General features: G+C 31.8%; 1 protein-coding gene across 1 annotated transcript in view; it reads left to right on the top strand.

Annotated features, from left to right (window-relative positions):
• The window catches only part of LOC129218377 (phospholipase A-2-activating protein-like), a 62,868-nt gene that overhangs the window by 25,568 nt on the left and 19,009 nt on the right, over nt 1-18,291 (top strand). Inside the window, exons 4-5 of the mRNA XM_054852618.1 lie at nt 5,714-6,017; nt 13,342-13,469. Coding sequence (XP_054708593.1) covers nt 5,714-6,017; nt 13,342-13,469 — 432 coding nt within the window. The remainder of the gene's footprint in view (nt 1-5,713; nt 6,018-13,341; nt 13,470-18,291) is intronic.

The raw sequence follows: 18,291 nt of genomic DNA, 5'->3' as shown, positions 1-18,291 counted from the left end.
AGTGTTGAGAGGGCTATGGAGAATTGCTCCAGTATTTTTTCGAAATCTTGAAAGCGCGATTGCAGGCCGGCGTTGGTTGATGACCTACAATAGCGTTTTCAAGGAACGCTTCATTTTTGGCTACGTCCCTATTTTTATTTATTTTAAAGAAAAATTTTGTAGAAAAAAATTCCTAAAGTTCTCTTTTTCCAAAAACATTTAAAAGTAATCCAATAGTAACATTTTAGATTTCTCTTATTTTTTTTTATTTGTTGAAACACAAAAATTCTTTTGTTAAAGTTTTGTTTTACTTCCATTTTTACCTGTGAACATTTAAATAATGGTGTACTGGTGTGACTTTTCATTACAAGCCTTTAAATCGCTCACTTTCTTTCCTTTTCTTTTGTTAGAAGCTATTTGCGACCCATGAATTTTTATTTTTTTTTCTCTACTTATCTGTGATTTTTGACATAATATTTTCATTCAAAAAATCAGAAATATAAATATGTCAAAAAACTCTTTCTAGCTATCATATGTTTCTTTTTTCAAGCAGTCATTTTCTGGACTCAAATACAAAAACTTTGTAACAGATTACAATGTATTGTTGCAGATTGGGAGGGGGGAACTCATTATCCTCAGGACCCTCCTCCCTCTTTGTGTAAACCCTTTCATGAAATGCCCAAAAAAATTTAATTGAAAAAAAATTTACCTTTTTTATGGTTTCGTTCGAGGTTTTTATTTTTTCAAGCAAACATTTAAATATTGTCGTGGGTTTGGGGGGGGGGGAGGGTTAATGACAGTACTTTCATGAAATGACATCATTGTTAAATGTAACTTGAATTATTTTTTCATTAGTATCTAACAGGATTCAGTGATATTACAGGGTTCGTACGTTCCGGAAATTCCGGGAAAACCGGGAAAATAACACTGTCAAAAATGTCAGGGAAAAGTCGGGGGGTTTTCAAATTTTGTCCTCCAAAAATTTTTTTTCCATTTTTTCCCCAAGGAATTTAGTACCATGAGATCTAGTCTTCGTTTTTATTGTGATTTCACAAAAAAAATTGTAAATTTTTATCTAAACCAACGCTGGCACTTAAAAACTGCAATCGAAAAATGAACGTTTTTTTCACAACGAAAAATGCGCCAAAAGAGCGAAGATTTTCTTGCATGGAGTCAGTGAGGGGAACGCATTTCTTTCTACTGCCTAAAGTTTTAGATGGGTTGCCACAACATTCTGTTCGTTATGAGAAGCTTTCACTCACCAACAAATCGCGCCAAATTGGAATCAAAAGTGTTTAAGACGATTTGGATGCTGGATCCCAGAAACTTCTACAGCTTCGTGGTTTCCGGAATTTATAACTTTGAAAAAGATTTTTTTTTAAAATCTTGTCGCGATTAACAATATAAATTTTCAATCTTACTGTAAAGCGCTATAGAAAAATGAAAGTCTTGTTCATTATTCCCCCCCCCCCCATATTTAAATGCATATAGATTCATTAACTAAGAACAATTGTATTCATGCTCTTGAATGATAAAACAGATTACTGACGGATTACAGATTTAATTTCTTTCATATTATCCTCGGTGGCATATTATAATCCGCAAGTCCTAAAATCGCTCTGAAAAAAGAAAAAAAAATCGTATAAATCCGCGTATAATGCAAGAAACGTAGTTAATATTGATCATCATAAAATTTTAGCTGCTAAATTAAATCCGTGAAGAAGTAATAATAAGTAATAATTTTACGCTACATCGCATAAAAGGGAAATTCAGGCTTCATAAAATAAAAAACTAATTGGCTAAGTAGCTGAATTTTTACTGCTATTATGATTGGAGAGATTGAATAGTTTCGTTTTCGCAATTTCATGTTTTTAATCAAAGGTTCCTTTTTACGATAACAATTTTTATTTTTCTCTTTTTCTGAATTAATCTTGCCGCTGAACTTTTGCTCAAAAATACGGAATATTATACATTTTATTGAAAATTTAAAATGTACGTTTGCTTTTTGCATATTTTAATATAACTTTAAATACATTGGTTTTTTGAAAGTATTAATGAAGTATTTTTAATTAATTGTCCTAATTGCAGAAAAATACTAAATTTGTTTTAAAAAATGCATGGAATCTTTGTTTTATGCAATTTCTTTGCACTAAAATAAAATTCTGTGTCCCAACTCGGTTTTAAAAATGAAATAAACGAATGTTGTTTTACAAATAATGTACTACTTAATGATTTATTTTTAACGTTATTGCCGTTAACCAAACAAAAAGAAAGGACATTAGTACTCATACATACACAGTATGGGATATTGTATTTCTTGTGCAATATTTGGAACGTTGTTCGAAATTTCACTATCGTTTGCGCCGAATTTCTTATTTTCCTATTTAATCTTAATGAAAGAATCTATGCTAGAAAAAAAAAAAGTAGATCTTTGGCATCTGCTCATGATCGGCGGAAGTTGATTTTTAATAGTATGCCAAACCTGCCAACACAGGAGACTCCCGTTTTTTGCCCATTTTTCTTGTTGTTAAATCTCAATTTTTCTCGTTTTTCTTCAGATTTTTGTATTTTATCATCATTCTATCGTAATTTAACGTGATTTTCATTTGTAAAAGGAAAATCGTCTAATCCTGATTGAAGGACACTACCATAGCTTCTCGACCAAATAGAAGATCCAATGCCACCATTGTTCTGTGCAGTATATCGTATGCACGTGAGAGAAAAAACTTAAGCAATTTCAGCGAGTTTCGGCTGATTGAGCAGCAATCTTTTAGCATCTGCTTCTGGCTTGTTCTTTTTCTGATAATTTCCTGAATTGTACTCAGTGCAATGCCTATTGAGCTATAATTCAAAGCTATCTTTGGCATCCCTTGCTTTTTAGCACCCCCCCCCCCCCCCCCCCCCGCCTGCCCGAAAAATTGCTTTTAAAATGGAAGCAATTTGTTCTATTTGAAATGTACTACCGTAGAAAACCTTTTGGTGACTTTTTTCAGCATAGAGATATTTTACTTTACAACTTGTACCCCCAAATTCGGACAATGACTTTTTCCGGATTTTGGAATTTTGCGGGTTTTTTGAACTGACTCAAAGAAAAGCATAAATTGTGTTGTGCAATATTTTATTTTAAGCATGCAGTCGAAAAATTGCAGTTTTGAAGCCTTTTGTTCTCTAAATTCATTTTGAAGTTTGAGATGAATCAATCAAAAACTGGCTTTTAAAAGCCTAAATGAATTAAGTTGTTATTTCAAACAAATACCAGCTCATTTATGAACAGAGAATGTTTGTTTAGTTTATGAAAAAGTAAGTACTGAAGAAAAATAGTAGTATCATCAAAAGTATTTAAATAGTAGTTTATTATTAATCATCGAGTGCTGATCAGCTTAGTTTGACTTTTACTCTTAAGAAAAAAGACCCTTCATAAATTGTAAGGAAGGATTGTAAAATTGATAAAATTACTTGTAATGTATATTTCTAGCCATTAAAGAAAATATTCAAAACTGCTTTGAAAACTGAATTTAGCAGTTATTCATTACTATTTTTATTGCATAACAAATTAATTTGAAGGTTAATTTATAAACTTAAATTAACTCAATGTATGCAAAGTATAAACTCTAGGTAATAGCTTTTGAGTCAGAAGAAATCTTGTATGTTTATTAATGAGGTCAGTAATAATCATTTATTATTCACCATTTTGTTTGTTTTATTTCCTCTCATTCTGTGTAGTTTTAAAAATGTATTTTAGATTAAATGAAGTTTTTTATTTCATTACTTTTAACAATTTTTATTACATTTTTAAGATATTGTATTTTGAGCTTAATTTTAAATGAACCTGAAATGTTATTAAAAACAACCTGGAAAACCTGGAAAAGTCAGGGAATTTTTTTTTTGACCACAAATGTATGAACCCTGTATTAAAAGAAAATCCTATGGCAAGGTACACAACAAATACAAGAAATAAAGAGTAATGGAAATTGGAAGTATGGACGCCCATATGCATAATTTTAGAGGTGGGCTAATGTATTTTTCAGAGTTTAAATCTTTAATTTAAGGGGTTTTTTTCTTTATCTTTTTTTCCCGCTTTTAACCATTTTTCTACTAACTTCTTACTTCTTTCTTACCTGAATCCAATGAAGATTTTTTGGGATCTGTTGCCCTCATTATAATGAGTATCTTTAGTTAATGTTGTCCTTATTTTAATGAAAATTTTGGGCAACTATTGTCTTTTTTATGATGTTGGACATGTTTTACAATAATTAGCGGCCTTAAGAGCAGTGTGATTTCAGCCCCAATGTAAAGAAGTACGTATCATATTATATTGATTCATTAGAAGACAAATCTGTTATCAAAAATACATGGTTATTATTCTGAAAGTGATTCAAGTTTGGAATAAAATTATATTAAAATTTTCAAGTAAAGGATTTTTTTTATAACCGTTAATCACGAAAAGCTTTCATTTAAATATTTTGATATTTATGTATACAATTTTTCTTAAAAATTAACAGTGCCAATATCTAGAGGGTGCATGAGTGCCCCCTTTGTGGTCGCCCATGCTTCTAGGAAAACTAAATGATCTCAATTATGAAAACTAATATTTATTTATTTTTTTGTTAGTTTCTCAAATATATGCACAAGAATTGATACAACTAGTATACTCTTTTTTTAAAAAAATAGCTGAAATGAAGTTGAACAGCATCTGTGATTTTTTTCCCTTCTGAGTTCTTCCTCTGAAATGAAATTGCTATCTTCTTAAATTTGCAAACTGCTTTGTGAATATTTGCCATTTCACACACAATGGATATGAAGCCAGTAGTGCAATGGGCAATTGAGCTCCCGTTGTACCATGCTATTATCCTATTAAACCTATGACCCCCCGAAGCAATGTTTACCCTATTTGCATTGCTCTTGTGTTGTGTAAATTTTAAAAATATGATATTAATAAGATTCGTAGTTTAATAAAAAGCGCTAAACTTGTGGGCAAGTCTTGATTTCTGCTCATAATCCAGCATTTCTGTTCAGTCTTCAATTAAACAATCAAGATTTAGCCTATATGCCAAAAAAAAAAAATAAAAATAAATAAATAAATAAAAAAATAAATAAATAAATAAAATAAATAAATAAATAAAATGAAATCAAAAGAATCTGCAATTAAGTTGCTAATCACAAATATAAGTATGAATTTTTAGCTGCATTGATAAAAATTTTCTGTGACTACTGAACCTTTTTCTGGAAATTTATGTCTCTTATAGAAAAGTTTACAGCAGTTGAGTGTTAGATGTATTTTACTTTTGTGCAGGAATATGTTGAATAAAGGGCAAAATAGAAATAATTCATTGCTTGTCGAGTGCAATAATTTATTCTATCTGCTGCTTTGGAACCCCCTTTTTTAATTGAGAAGGCTTCAAAAAAAATTTTTAATTAAAATTATTAATTAATTTATAAAAATATAAAATAAGTCGCAATGAAATTACAATGAGAATATTATTATTAGTATTACTTGAAATTAGTTATGATGATTTATTAAGTTAAGGTTAGATAGTAGTGCATTCTAAATTTGATTTAAACCATTTTTTGAAAAGAAAAAAATGTCCAATGTAAATTTAAAATTAAAAGTAAAAGATTTTTTTCACTCCAATATCTAAAGAAAGATATTTAAAAAATATTAATCTTTCTTTTGTGCTTTGAGTTTTTAATATTATCATTTTGAAACATGTAACTTTTTTTCTTTGGTTTTTAGGTCATACTGATTGTGTAAGAGGTTTGGCTATTCTACGTCGCGATCATTTTTTGTCATGCAGCAACGACTGCACAGTAAGATTGTGGTCCACAGCTGGTGATTTGTTAGCAACTTATGAGAGTCATACCGCTTACATATATTCAATAACTCTTTTGCGATCAGGAGCTGATTTTGCAACATGTGGTGAAGATAGTAAAGTAAAAATTTGGAGAGATGGAGATTGTATTCAAACGTTGTACTTTACCGGTAAAACATTGTGGTCAATAGCTTGCACAGCAAATGGAAATTTAGCTGTTGGATGTAGGTAAGTTTCAAACCAAAATTAGCATAAATTATGTTACATTTAAATGTCTTTTTAAATATTGTTGCACCTAGTTTCTTTTCTCAAACTTATATTTATTTATTTTATATAATATGCATTAACCTTAATGATGAAGTTATTCAATTATGCACTGTACAAGTAATATAGTAAGTCAGATATAATCAACTGTATTAAGCATCAAATTTGCCAATACACATATGGGTCATTCTCCAGAACGTGTAACTTTTGAATGAAAATATTTTTCAAAATCAAAGCCTTCTTTTTTCTTTTTTTTTCCTACTCTTATATGAAAGTGTTACCAACTGGAAGCAATTATAAACAATGGCACAGCTAAATTCCAATTATTTTACACAAAATAAAAAAAATATTAAAAAATACCCTGTTCACGAAAAAAAAAGAAAACACTTTTAGTGTTTGAAAACAAGAGGCTAATTGATATTGCCTTATATCAAAGTAATTTTGTTAATTGTGCAAACAATAAGCTATTTTTATAATCAGTGTGAATCTAATATTGAGCTTTCGTAATTAAAACTAGTTCAAATTTGTCTTAAAAAATTGTCTAGTATTAATATATTTCCAAATTATTCAATTTGAGAAGATACTGGTATTTTAATATTTTTGGTAAGCTGTCTAAAAGTTTCGCCTCTATTATTTAAAGTCAACTCAGAAATTATGACACTGATAAGTTTTATCATGGAGGTGAGGAATTTTCCGTTAATATAGACCTAATGGATACATTTTTCAGGAAAAGGAACTTTTCTTTGTTTCTACTGTCTGCACATGTTTAACAAATGAAAAAAATGTACACTTCTTTTTTTATATAAATTTAGGTACCTAAAGTTCCAGTTCTTGGAGATGATAAATCCCAATAACCACTCTTGGTTTTTAAAACAAAATCTATCTTCTTATCTTTCAACGAAAATCTCACAACATCTTTATGGCTGAAAATATACAAAAGGGCTCACTTGTATCATGGTAAATAAAATAAAACGCCATTACTGCCATCTGTTAATGAGAAATGGCATTTTGTGTTTGGGTAATGGTGGTGAAAATTTATTGTGTACGTAATCAATTATCTTACTCAAACAAACTAAAACACCATATTAAAAAATTTAATGTACTTAAACAATTATTATTTTGGACACTTGTAAAAGAAATAATAAATGAATCAATATATATTATTAAACTAGCTATTAAGCAACATTAACATTCACATTAGGTATGTGACATGCCACGGAGGTGAGAATTCCCATGCTGTGAAATAAAGAGATATTGAAATAAAAATGATTATTAAAAAAATGTTGGCAGATTTAGATATAGTAAAACCTGTCTACAATGATACTGTTGGGGCCTAAACATAAATATTGTTATAGACAGGTTATCGTTATAAACAGTGTGATTATTCATGCTGACATTTTGCTGGGACCAAGGAAAATATCGTTATAGACAGGTTTATTATTATTAGAGATGAAAACAGTCGACAAAAAACCGGAAAAATTCGGAAAAAAAAACGGAAAAAACCCGGTTTTTTTTCCGAAGGGGTAAATTTCCACTCCGGAAAAATTGAAAAATGAATTTTTTCAACTTTTCATCAAGTTTTAATTGAAATTTTCAGCAAAAAGTGATTAGAAATTTCTCATACTTAAATTCTGATGCAGTTTCCTCCCCCCACCCCCCCTTGTATGTTAAAATACTGTCTAACTTTGATAATGCAAGTTGTCATATGGTAATATAATTTGCACATAGATAAAAAAAAATTTAATACTTTCTGCAAAAAAAAAAATTAAACCAATATACTTAAAGAAGAATTTATTTTCCTTCTTCATAAAACAAACAAGCATAAATTTAATCACATAAATATGTTTCTGCTGACTGTGCGATTCAAATGTGCAGGGAGCGGCAATAAAAAGAAAAAAAAAAGGGGGGGGGGGCAAGCAATTTTCCATGGAACTTCATTAAAAATAAATAAATTAACAAAACACAAAAACAATATCATGAGAATACTTTTAGTAACCAATAAATTAATTGGTTTCAAACTGGCCGCCTTTTGAAGTAATACAGAGGTAAATAATGAAATTTTCATTCAAGGGCCACAAGTTCTTTAATCAATCCTATTCCCTATAAAGCAATTGTTTCAGAGAGTCCAAACTTATGTGTAGTTTAGGGTTGACCTTTGACACTAAAGTAGGTCATATGGTGTAATAAATGGGATTGAGGTCTAGCAAGTAGAACGTCCATTGCACTGATGATATCATGTCAAAAACAATGCGCCTTTACACCACTCTTGTCTTTTTGGTCGTATGAATTGGTGTGGAGTCAAATTTAAATTTCCAGTCTGCATTGCTATGCTGAAGTGCTATTAGGTCCACAGAAGTACATCAGCTTCTAAAATGTCCTTCTGGTACACTTTTTGATTCATTTCATGGCCCTCATCCACAAAAAACCAGAGATTTTTTGTCACTTGTGCTAATTCCATCACAGACAAAGTCTGAGTTTGGATTTTGGTAATGATTTAGCGAGATTTTACATTTTCTAAGGTGCTTGGAGTGTCTGCAGACCGAATCCTATTGTTCTGGGGGTTATGAGCTGGTTGAATGGTTAAATCAGTGAAAAGTATCTCTTCCAGTGTGGACTTGTGGCCCGTCTCAAATGTTTTTGGCATCTTTGGAGTCATGCGAATGCCTGAACTTTTTGGAACTCGAAATATTTCTGTTTGATCTGTTTTTGCCGTTAGTCGCGTTTATCGGTCACTAATCCCCCCCCCCTCTCTTACGAACGACTTCTCTCGTACAGGGTTCGTACGGGTCATGGAAATCCTGGAAAGTCATGGAAAAAAATAAACAAATTTCAGATCTGGAAAATTCATGGAAAATTAATATTTTCATAAAAGTCATGGAAATTTATTCCAAGTCATGGAAAAATGTCTTGGGCAGTAAGAAAGCAACAATTGCTAAAAGAGCGCTAGAAATATTGAGTGATTTAGTAATATTGCATATAAATTGAATGATCTCAAAAACAAATTCGAGTTTTGGAATCCAATTTCATCCGCTTCTGTAACAACCGCTCAACTTTTTTTGTGATGTGATTTTACTACTGGGGCATTACTAATTTTGATCCCACCATTATTTTCAGTACTTCTTATATTTTATATTCAGTAGTAGTGGACTCGCACTTTCTTGATTTTGCCACGCCCCCTCAAAAAGTGTAATTCAATTGCATCCGAGTTTGTTTCAACTACTTGTAAAAAGTTCATTATTAAATTTTTCAGAGTTAATCTTAAATATGATGAAGGTTTTAAAATGAAGATTTTAGTCGGGCATATCTCCATTTAGACATAGAAATAGGGAAAATTAATACTCTAAAACAGTAGTGCCCAACATATAGCTCACAAAACTGATCCTTTTAGGTTTTGAAAAATGATTTTACTGTAAAAAGTGGCTTTACTTTAATGAACGAATATGCTATCCAGTTACATGAGTGATTAGATGAACTATTGACATCAAAGGGCAATGATTTTATGAAGTAAATTTATTATTTTAAACTTGTTCAATTTTTATCCCATTCATTACTATTCTGTCCTATTTATCAAATATTTATTAGACATTTAAACATCAGTGTATTGCATTTATTATATTTTTATTTTACTTGAATTTATGTGATGAAGACAATATTACTTTCAGCAGTATGCACTGATATTTTTTTTAGTCACAAGTAAGTGCTCCAATGAGGTAACGGCACTCATGTAAAAGTTTTTCTAATGCCTATTTCCGAAAAAATTGGCAAGTTTGACATTAAATAGTACTATTGTCTTCGTATAACAAGGTCATGAAAATTTTTATGAAATCATGAAAAAGTCTTGGAAAAGTCATGGCATTTTTTTTCCAAATTAAGAATGAACCCTGCTCGTAGAAACCCAAGGATTTCATAGAACTCACTTTTGGAGGACCTGAGGATTAACTGAAATGTTCACTGTTAAATTTTGTACACTTTCTGGACATTAAATATCATTTCCAAGCCACTTAAAGCTGCATACCGCATCAAATACTGTTTGCCGAGGCACAACAAGCAATTGAACTGTTGTTCTACTTGGTTAAACAGTTTTAAAATAGCAGGTCTTTTGCTTAAAATTGTAAGAAAACCGAAAAACAATACACAAACTAGAAGCTATATTGTAAATTATTTTCTAATAAAGTGAGAAACAAAAATAAATAAGACATTCATTAAAATGAAATTACTTTACTTCCATTCAATGATGCAATCTTTGTCCGCGTTTTTTTTTTTTTTTTGCTGTGCCTTGTATACTGCCATGCAAAGCACAAAAGTGGGATATGCAGTTGAGCTTAAGCAGAGATATTGCAGAGATGTCACATTAGAAAGAAGGGAAATTATACTTATTTTTCTTTCAAACAATATCAATTATGTTTGAAAGTCAAAAATTACAACCATTATTATTTCAAGTTAAAGTTAGTTCCAATATTATTGGTTGAACGACGACTTGACTTATTTTCGGTTTCTGACCAAGAAAGCTGTCAGTTATAAAACAAAAAGTTTTTTTTTTTTCTAATTAAACTTACCTTTATGTGTATTTCTGCAAGCAGAAAAAGATGTGTAGATTGCATATAGTTTTTAATGCTTAACCTTTTATATGTTTCAAGGAACACAGAGCTATTAAATCCTATTTTCATTCATAAAAAATCAATTTTTCCATTTTTTCCAATTTTTCCGGAAAAAACCCGGTACAAAACGGGTTTTTTCCCACCACTTCAAAATTTCCGGAAATTTTACATCTCCAATTGTTATAGACAGTATCGTTATACACAGGTTTCACTAGATATATTTTTGATGAAATTAAAAAAAAAACATTGTTAACTTAATTGTTCCTTAAAGTTTTTACTGTAAAAGGCATGTATAAAATAGTTACACTTTTTTAAGAATGACCCATATGGATTGGATTCCTTCTTCCTAACAACCAAAGTTGTTTATTTCAAGCCAATTGGCATCCATATTAGAGGTGGACCCAGATTAATGGGAGTTTTAAGGGTTAAAGGCGAGTTAAATAGAAGGAAAGAAGGCCTAGGCTGTGGACTGCCAAGTCAATGAAGATGAACTATTTCTTAGTCAAAAACTTAGCACATTTTAGTAACTAGTATGAGTTATTGGATTATATAGAAAATAAGATTGATGTTGAACTATATGTTAGTTTTTATTTTGATCTGTTTAGGTGATTTTTTAGCTCCTTTTAGATATTCCCCTAGAAGGTCTCTGTCAGCGAATTCTTTTAAATGTTTTGTCAAGTCAGGGGTACTTTTGCTTCTGTTTTAATGAAATGAATGATACTTATTTTGCTTTCATTCTGTTGAAGGCTTGCTCTCCTATGAGCAACTTCTTTCAATACAGAATTCTAATATAGACAAGGCTTGCCATCAACAACTTAATTCAAATTTTTTAAAGTTGCTGCTGTGAACTTGAATTTTGCATCCACTTGAGTTAGCAAAGCTGCAAAAAAGCTGGTACTGGAAAAGTAAAAAATGAGACCCTTTTATCAGGAAAGACCTGCTTGTTTCAGAAAAAAAGCCAGTGTTTATTATGTTTATGTTTTTAATATTGGTACCTTTGTGCAAAATAAAATTCAAATCTTTTTATAAAATTGATTTTATAGCATATTCAGTTTTGTGTTCTTACAGCAACTTCATATATTTCACCAGTATATTGATTCCAAAACTTTTGCCTCTGTTTTTCAACACAAAAAAACGATGAAGAGAGGTTAGTTAAATATTAACCCACATTTTGTTCAGGGCCGTAACCAGAAAATAGCTAATGTTCAAGACATTGGATTATCTACGAGGGACGTTTTTAAAGTAAGGTCCGTTTTGAAATAAAAAAAGAACGAGAACAGATAAAGCAAAGACATTTATTGCAAAAAAAATCTACCACCCTTAAGCTACATTTCGAGACTGCTCCCGTGGTTTTCAGAGCATTTGTCATAGCATGGTACAGGTTTTTGTATACCTATTCGTAGAAAATTGCCGCCTGTGTAGTCAACCATGGGGTAACACGTTCTCTGAGCTCATTATTGCTGTAGTGCCACAGCTCACCTAGGAAAGACTTTACATGCCAAAACAAATGAAAGTTGCTGCGAGCGAGGTCGGGCAGTTCCGGAGGATGTTCAAAAACTTGGTTGTCTTCACAGGCAGCAATTTTCTACGAATAGGGTATGCAAAAACCTGTACCACGCTTTGACAAAGGCTTGGAAAATCCAAGAGCAATGTCGAAAAATAGCATAAGTGTGGTAGATTTTTGTCCAATAAATTTCTTTGCTCTATCTGTACTTGTTCTTTTTTTAAATTTCAAAACGATACTTACTTTAAAAAGCGAGGTGGGGGCAGACCAGAGGATGTTCAAAAACGTCCATGGTTCGTTCTCATGGTCGTCTACACAGGCGGAAAATTTGTACGAATAGGTATACAAAAACCTGTACCACGCTATGACAAATGCTTGGAAAATCACTGGAGCAATGTCAAAATATAGCGTAAGGGTGGTAGATTTTTGTGCAATAAATGTCTTTGCTCTATCTATACTCGTTCTTTTTTATTTCTAAACGGACCTTTCTTTAAAAACAAGCCTCGTATTATGAAAGCGTTTTATGCAATTAATATAGATATGAAAGATATTTGAGTTTTGGAACAATACTTTTTGGAAATTTTAAAATCTAAACGAACATTTAAATATCAAACTGAACTTCTCGGGAGGATGGAGCTGAACCCTAAGACCCCCCCCCCTTGTATACAGCTCTGATTTTGTTCTACCTCCTAGAACTTAAAAACAACTGGAGAGAATCTAGAGCAGCAGTTCCTAACCTTCTTTGGTGTGCAAACCCCCAAGTTCGTGAAGAATATATATTGCTACTAAACTAGGCCCATTAAGTACTAAATATACTAGTAAATTTCTAAAAAAAGGCACCTATATACAATAAGTATGGCAAATATAGGTGTTAATTTTGAATAATAATGGTGAGATTGAATAATGATGTGGTTAATTTAGATACTTTTTTTTTTTGCAGTCTTCTTTTTCATACATTCATTACATTAAATTATTGCCATAGGGATAAAATTCAGGCCAAGTTATCTAGTTTTCTTATTTTGTTCATGTTTTAGACAATATGTTTTAGCGTTTTAGGTGCTATATTTTTGAATAAAATTTTCATTTTTAGTGTTTTTTGAATTACAAAAATTCACAAGAAAGCATTGCACTTTAATATGTAAGTTAAATTCATTTTTATCATTTTTTTGTGATGTGTCTTTTTTAGCGATGGAACTTTGTTTATTCTGGGAGAAGTACCTATGGATGAAGAGGTTCCCGAAGAAATTTATGAGAGGCCAATACATGAAATTACGGATGAGTTTGACGATGCTGAGAGCATCTTAAGTAAAGAAGGTATTTTTTTCCTTTCAATTTCAATTGTTATCTAATATAAATTCAGGTACATTTAGGATACTACAAAGAAATTTATTAAAAATTAATATAAATCACTCTGCTTCAGATTTGTAAATAATGTTTTACAAAAGTGTTTAAAATTAAAAAGTTAAAGAAAAAATTACATATGTTCTGATGGTTATGTGAGAATAAGATTTCTGTAAAAAGGACTTGAAAATTAGAGTGAGAGAGGGGGAAGTCTGAAACAAGCCGTTTAAATATGCTACACGTGGGAAATGTTTTAATGAGAAAGGAAAACATGAAAATTCTTATTTGTGATCTCACAGTGGAGAAAAACACGATTGCTGAAAAATATGTTGTAAATGTTTCAACCATAAATTTAACATGAAGACGCATATGAAGTTGCATTGCCATTCGCCAGATGTTTATAAGCCTTATCAATGTGGTACATACATATATGGGCAATTCCACAAAACATGGGAACTTGGTGTTCAAAAAAAAAAAAAAAAAAAAATCTTGAGAAAATGCCCCAATTTTTTTTTTTTTTTTTTTTTTTTGTATGTTCTCTGTATTAACTGAAGTTTACAAGTTAGAATTGGGTAACTCCAGGTGAACTATTGTTTTTCCGTAAGAGGGCTTGTTTTATAAGCTTATATTCTCTCTCTGCTGCAAGCAATTTTAAATGGGTATGTTTTTATCGTTTTACCCTGTTTCTGCCAACTATTTACCTTTTTTCCGAGAAATTCATTCCGTAAGGAGCTAATTATTGTAGTAGGTTTAGAGTGCTGGAATGATATCAAAAACTAAATCCCTGGGAAGCCCCCATAAAGGTCCTAATTCACTGAAATTTCCTTTGTCCTTCTAAATTAATTTACTCCAATTTTTCCAACCTTTTGTCATCACCTTAAGGGGGGATAAACCAAAATCACCACTAGTGAGACAAGAAATGCTGCAGTTCTTCCCCCTCTATCTCGGTGGGGGTTGTTGTTTGCTAACACCAAGCTGCCTCTCTTACGCAGATGGTTATGTGAATTATGCGAAATATGCGCACATATACTTGCAAAACTTTTGAGTACATTTTGCAATAAAAAAATCAGTGACAAATTTTGGTGGTTCAGAACCTGAAGTGACCCAACAATAGAACAAGTTTTGATGAGAGCAATGAACAAAAAAACAGAATTTCACTTATAAGAGATTATATTTCATATGGTAATTAATAATCTGTCAGATCTGTTTAACATTTGTTTTACTGTCCCAAAATCCTGGTCGCAAAGAACAAACAAATGTCCTCTCAGAGGAAAGTCATCATCAATCTTGTTAAATTTCTTCAGTGTGTTATTTCTAGAAAGTCTCCTGCAGTCTTATTTTGACCAGCGTATATCTCACTGAAAGCATACAGTTTTTTTTCACAGTTCCTAGAGTGATGTTAATAAAATCCCTGAGAAATTAGCGAATTTCATTCCGATACTTTTCTGCCTTGTCTCTACCCAGGTCGTGATTTCGAATCCTCCCCTACAACCCTCCTGACTGACAAACCTACCATTACCGTAATAATGCTAGATCAAAGGAATTATTTGTTTTTATTTCATTACGCTAAAAAATTTTAATTCTTCTATGATCTTGCCATATATTTTTTTTCACATTGCATATTACAATTCCTTCATTCGCATTTAGTGCAAAGTCTGGGACTTGTGCCCTTTTTGAACTAAACGAAAAATGTCACCCCTGAGTAGATTACTTTTTTGTACAAGGATTGACTTCCGTGCTACACAAATCGATTTCTCTACATACAAATATCGTAAAACCACAGCTAACTTAATTTTGAAAAAAATGTGCCTTATGCCCTTTCTGAAATAATTTATTCAAATATGGGTAAGCTATTGTCATTTTTGATGGGTATGAGAAGAGGTTGGGAGAACGCACCAAAGAAATATCATCTGCGTCCTATTTCAACAGCCAAGCTTTCTGCTAATAGCTAGTTGAAATATATAAATAAAGCATTTTCTTAAGCAAAACAATTTCCCATTATGTTTGTCTTGAATAAAATTTCTAATTCTTAACATTAATTGAAAAAAATGTTTCATAAACGTGGAACAGCTTTGTAGCTCTTTTTTCATAGTTACATTTGTAATCAAGATACTTTAGTTGCATTTTTCTTCCTTTTTTAGAACATTATTTTCCTTTTTTTTCCTATTTTTTAAAGCATAATTTTCCTATTTTTGAAATTTTTGCTCCTAATTTTCCTATTTTTTTTTTTTTTCAAAAACTGTGCTGAGCCTGCAAAAGAAAAAAAAATTCTGGAAGAGTCTCCAAACTCTTTCATTCCTCCTTATGTCAATAAAAGAGATGCCTGAAATAACCTTTTAAAAGACGTTTAAAAAATGTTTTAAACTTAGCAAAATTTCTGGGAGAGAACCCCAAACCCCTTGCTCTAAGTATGCTAAAGATGGTTTTAATTTGCGTTTTTAAGACATCAGTTTACGATTTTTTTACAGGAAGAGTTTTTTACCAGAGACAGTCCAAACTCCTTTTTTTTTTTTTTTTAATTATGCAACACACCCTGGAAACTCCTCTCTGTTTCCTAAATTACGACAAAAGTATACTAAAATGGCATTTTAAAAACTACAATTCCAAAACATTTACGCAGGAGAATATCAGAAGCCTCCCCCTCCCCGTCACTCAAGATAGCCTAAAATAGTCTTCAACTTCCAAAAAACATTGCCCAAAAAAATATTTGAACTGCCAAAGTTGTCATGGTAACCAGAGTTGGACAATTAAATACTGTCGGGAAATCCAGGACCAATTAAGATTATTTGCCACTAATTCAGTACTTTGAAAAAGGAAGTGACATTAGAAGTGCATCCAATTGTTGCAATAACAAGGTTTTAGCTGAAAAAATAACGTGTAATTTGGTGCTGGAATGCTGTTCTAGTATTGCTTCCATGTAAAAGAGCTCCCCTTTCACACAAAATTGGTCATGACTCATGATTCCATTACACAGACCTGAAAAAAAAAAACTTTAGAAACCAATAGCCCGTTCACACCCTGCGTCACACGGACGCTATGCAACGATTCCTCTTTTATCAGCCCAGCGGCACTTCCGTGCTACGCTCTCTGAACAACCCTGACGTCCCAGCGTCACATATTGTTGGAAAAATAATTCCTTTCCTGAACTTTCCCAACGTTCTAAACCCATGTAACAGTTGTTTTGAAAGAAAAATCTAATTAAAAAAAGCTCGTCCTTTATTTGAACACTCAAACAATCATAACTATTTGCAGGATAATAAAATAAAAACAGAATCCCCTAAAAACAAAAACGATCACATCTATCAATCTGATAGTCATCCACACTCATTCCAAACACCACCTCAATCCTTTTCAATGCACATCGACTCGGCACGTGCCGATTGGCGATGACCTCAATCGCGTCAGCCCGCACCCAGCCGATGTGCAAGAACGAATTTGCATGGGAATCATAACTTTTCTTTCAATAGCCAACATCGGCCCCCTTCCCGTGCAAATCACTCTTCAAACATACTATCACTTTCACAACATCTATTGCAAATGTAACTAACATTTCAAAAACACAATACATAAATATCACAAGTTCTAAATCAAAAAATTGAAATTTGAAGAAAATCTAATAAGCAAAAAGTTTAGCATAACTAAAGTTCAAAAAGTTCACTTTGAAATAAAGTCAAAAAGTTCAAAGTCAGTGCATGCGACTCGAAATCACACAGCATCTCGCTGGTCAAAACTTAAAGTCCAGAAAAGTCATTCTTTCCAAGAGAAAACACATTCAAACAAACACTTTATCACAAAATTTCTTTAACTCCAATCTAGTAGGTGGCTTCGTAAACAAATCTGCAACATTTTCTTTCCCAGAAACAAATTTCAAATTGAAAATTTCATCATTTACTAAATTGCAAATGAAGTGGTACCTAGCGTCTATATGTTTCGTTCGCGCAGTTTTTGCACTTGATTTCGTGAAATCAATTGCCGATTTGTTGTCGCAAAATAAAGTACAATCTCCAAGATTGAAGTTCAAATTTTCATCTGCTAGTACATTTTTCAGCCACACAGACTCTTTCCCCGCGTCAGCTAGTGCGATATATTCGGATTCCATCGAGGACAGACTCACACATTTTCGCTTTGTTGTTTTCCACACAATAGGAATTTCGTCGATAAAATTTATCATTCCTCCCAATGAAACTCTGTCATCCCTACTTGCAGCGTAGTCAGCATCTGGAAAACTTTTCATCTCGATTTTTCGCACTTGGACAAGTTAAGCTTATATTCTTTGGTAGACCTAACGTAACCCAGAAGCTTGAGTAAAGTATTTCCCAGTGTTTAATTCCGGGATTTTCCTGCACTTGCGATAAAATATTTACCGCGTAGGTTATGTTGGGGCGAGTGCGGTTTGCTAAAAATGCTAAACTCCCGAGCAAACTTGGATGGAGAATTCTTTCCATTTCTTCCATTTTACATTTCGAAATTGGGCAATCTAATTTTGAAATAACAGTTCCTTTTACTATGGGTAAAGAAGTTATCGGGATTTTATATTCTTTAAATTTTTCACAAATTTCTTCTATGTAACTTTGTTGATGCAAATACAAATTTTTATGATCTTGACTAAATTCGATCCCTAACAATTTTCTCGTTTCTCCGACGACTTTCAGATCGAAAATTTTTCGAACTTTTTATAATCTCATCTATATACTGATTTTCTTTTCCGAATATTACGATATCATCTATATAGAGTAATAGAATGGTATTTCGTCCTTTAAAAAAGGCAATTACACCATTCTACTATAATGAAATT

Source organism: Uloborus diversus, chromosome 3, assembly GCF_026930045.1.
Source record: "Uloborus diversus isolate 005 chromosome 3, Udiv.v.3.1, whole genome shotgun sequence".
In the NCBI taxonomy this organism is placed as follows: domain Eukaryota; kingdom Metazoa; phylum Arthropoda; class Arachnida; order Araneae; family Uloboridae; genus Uloborus; species Uloborus diversus.
The sequence above is the reverse complement of the archived record's forward strand: the minus strand, read 5'-3'. Positions and strand labels throughout refer to the sequence as shown.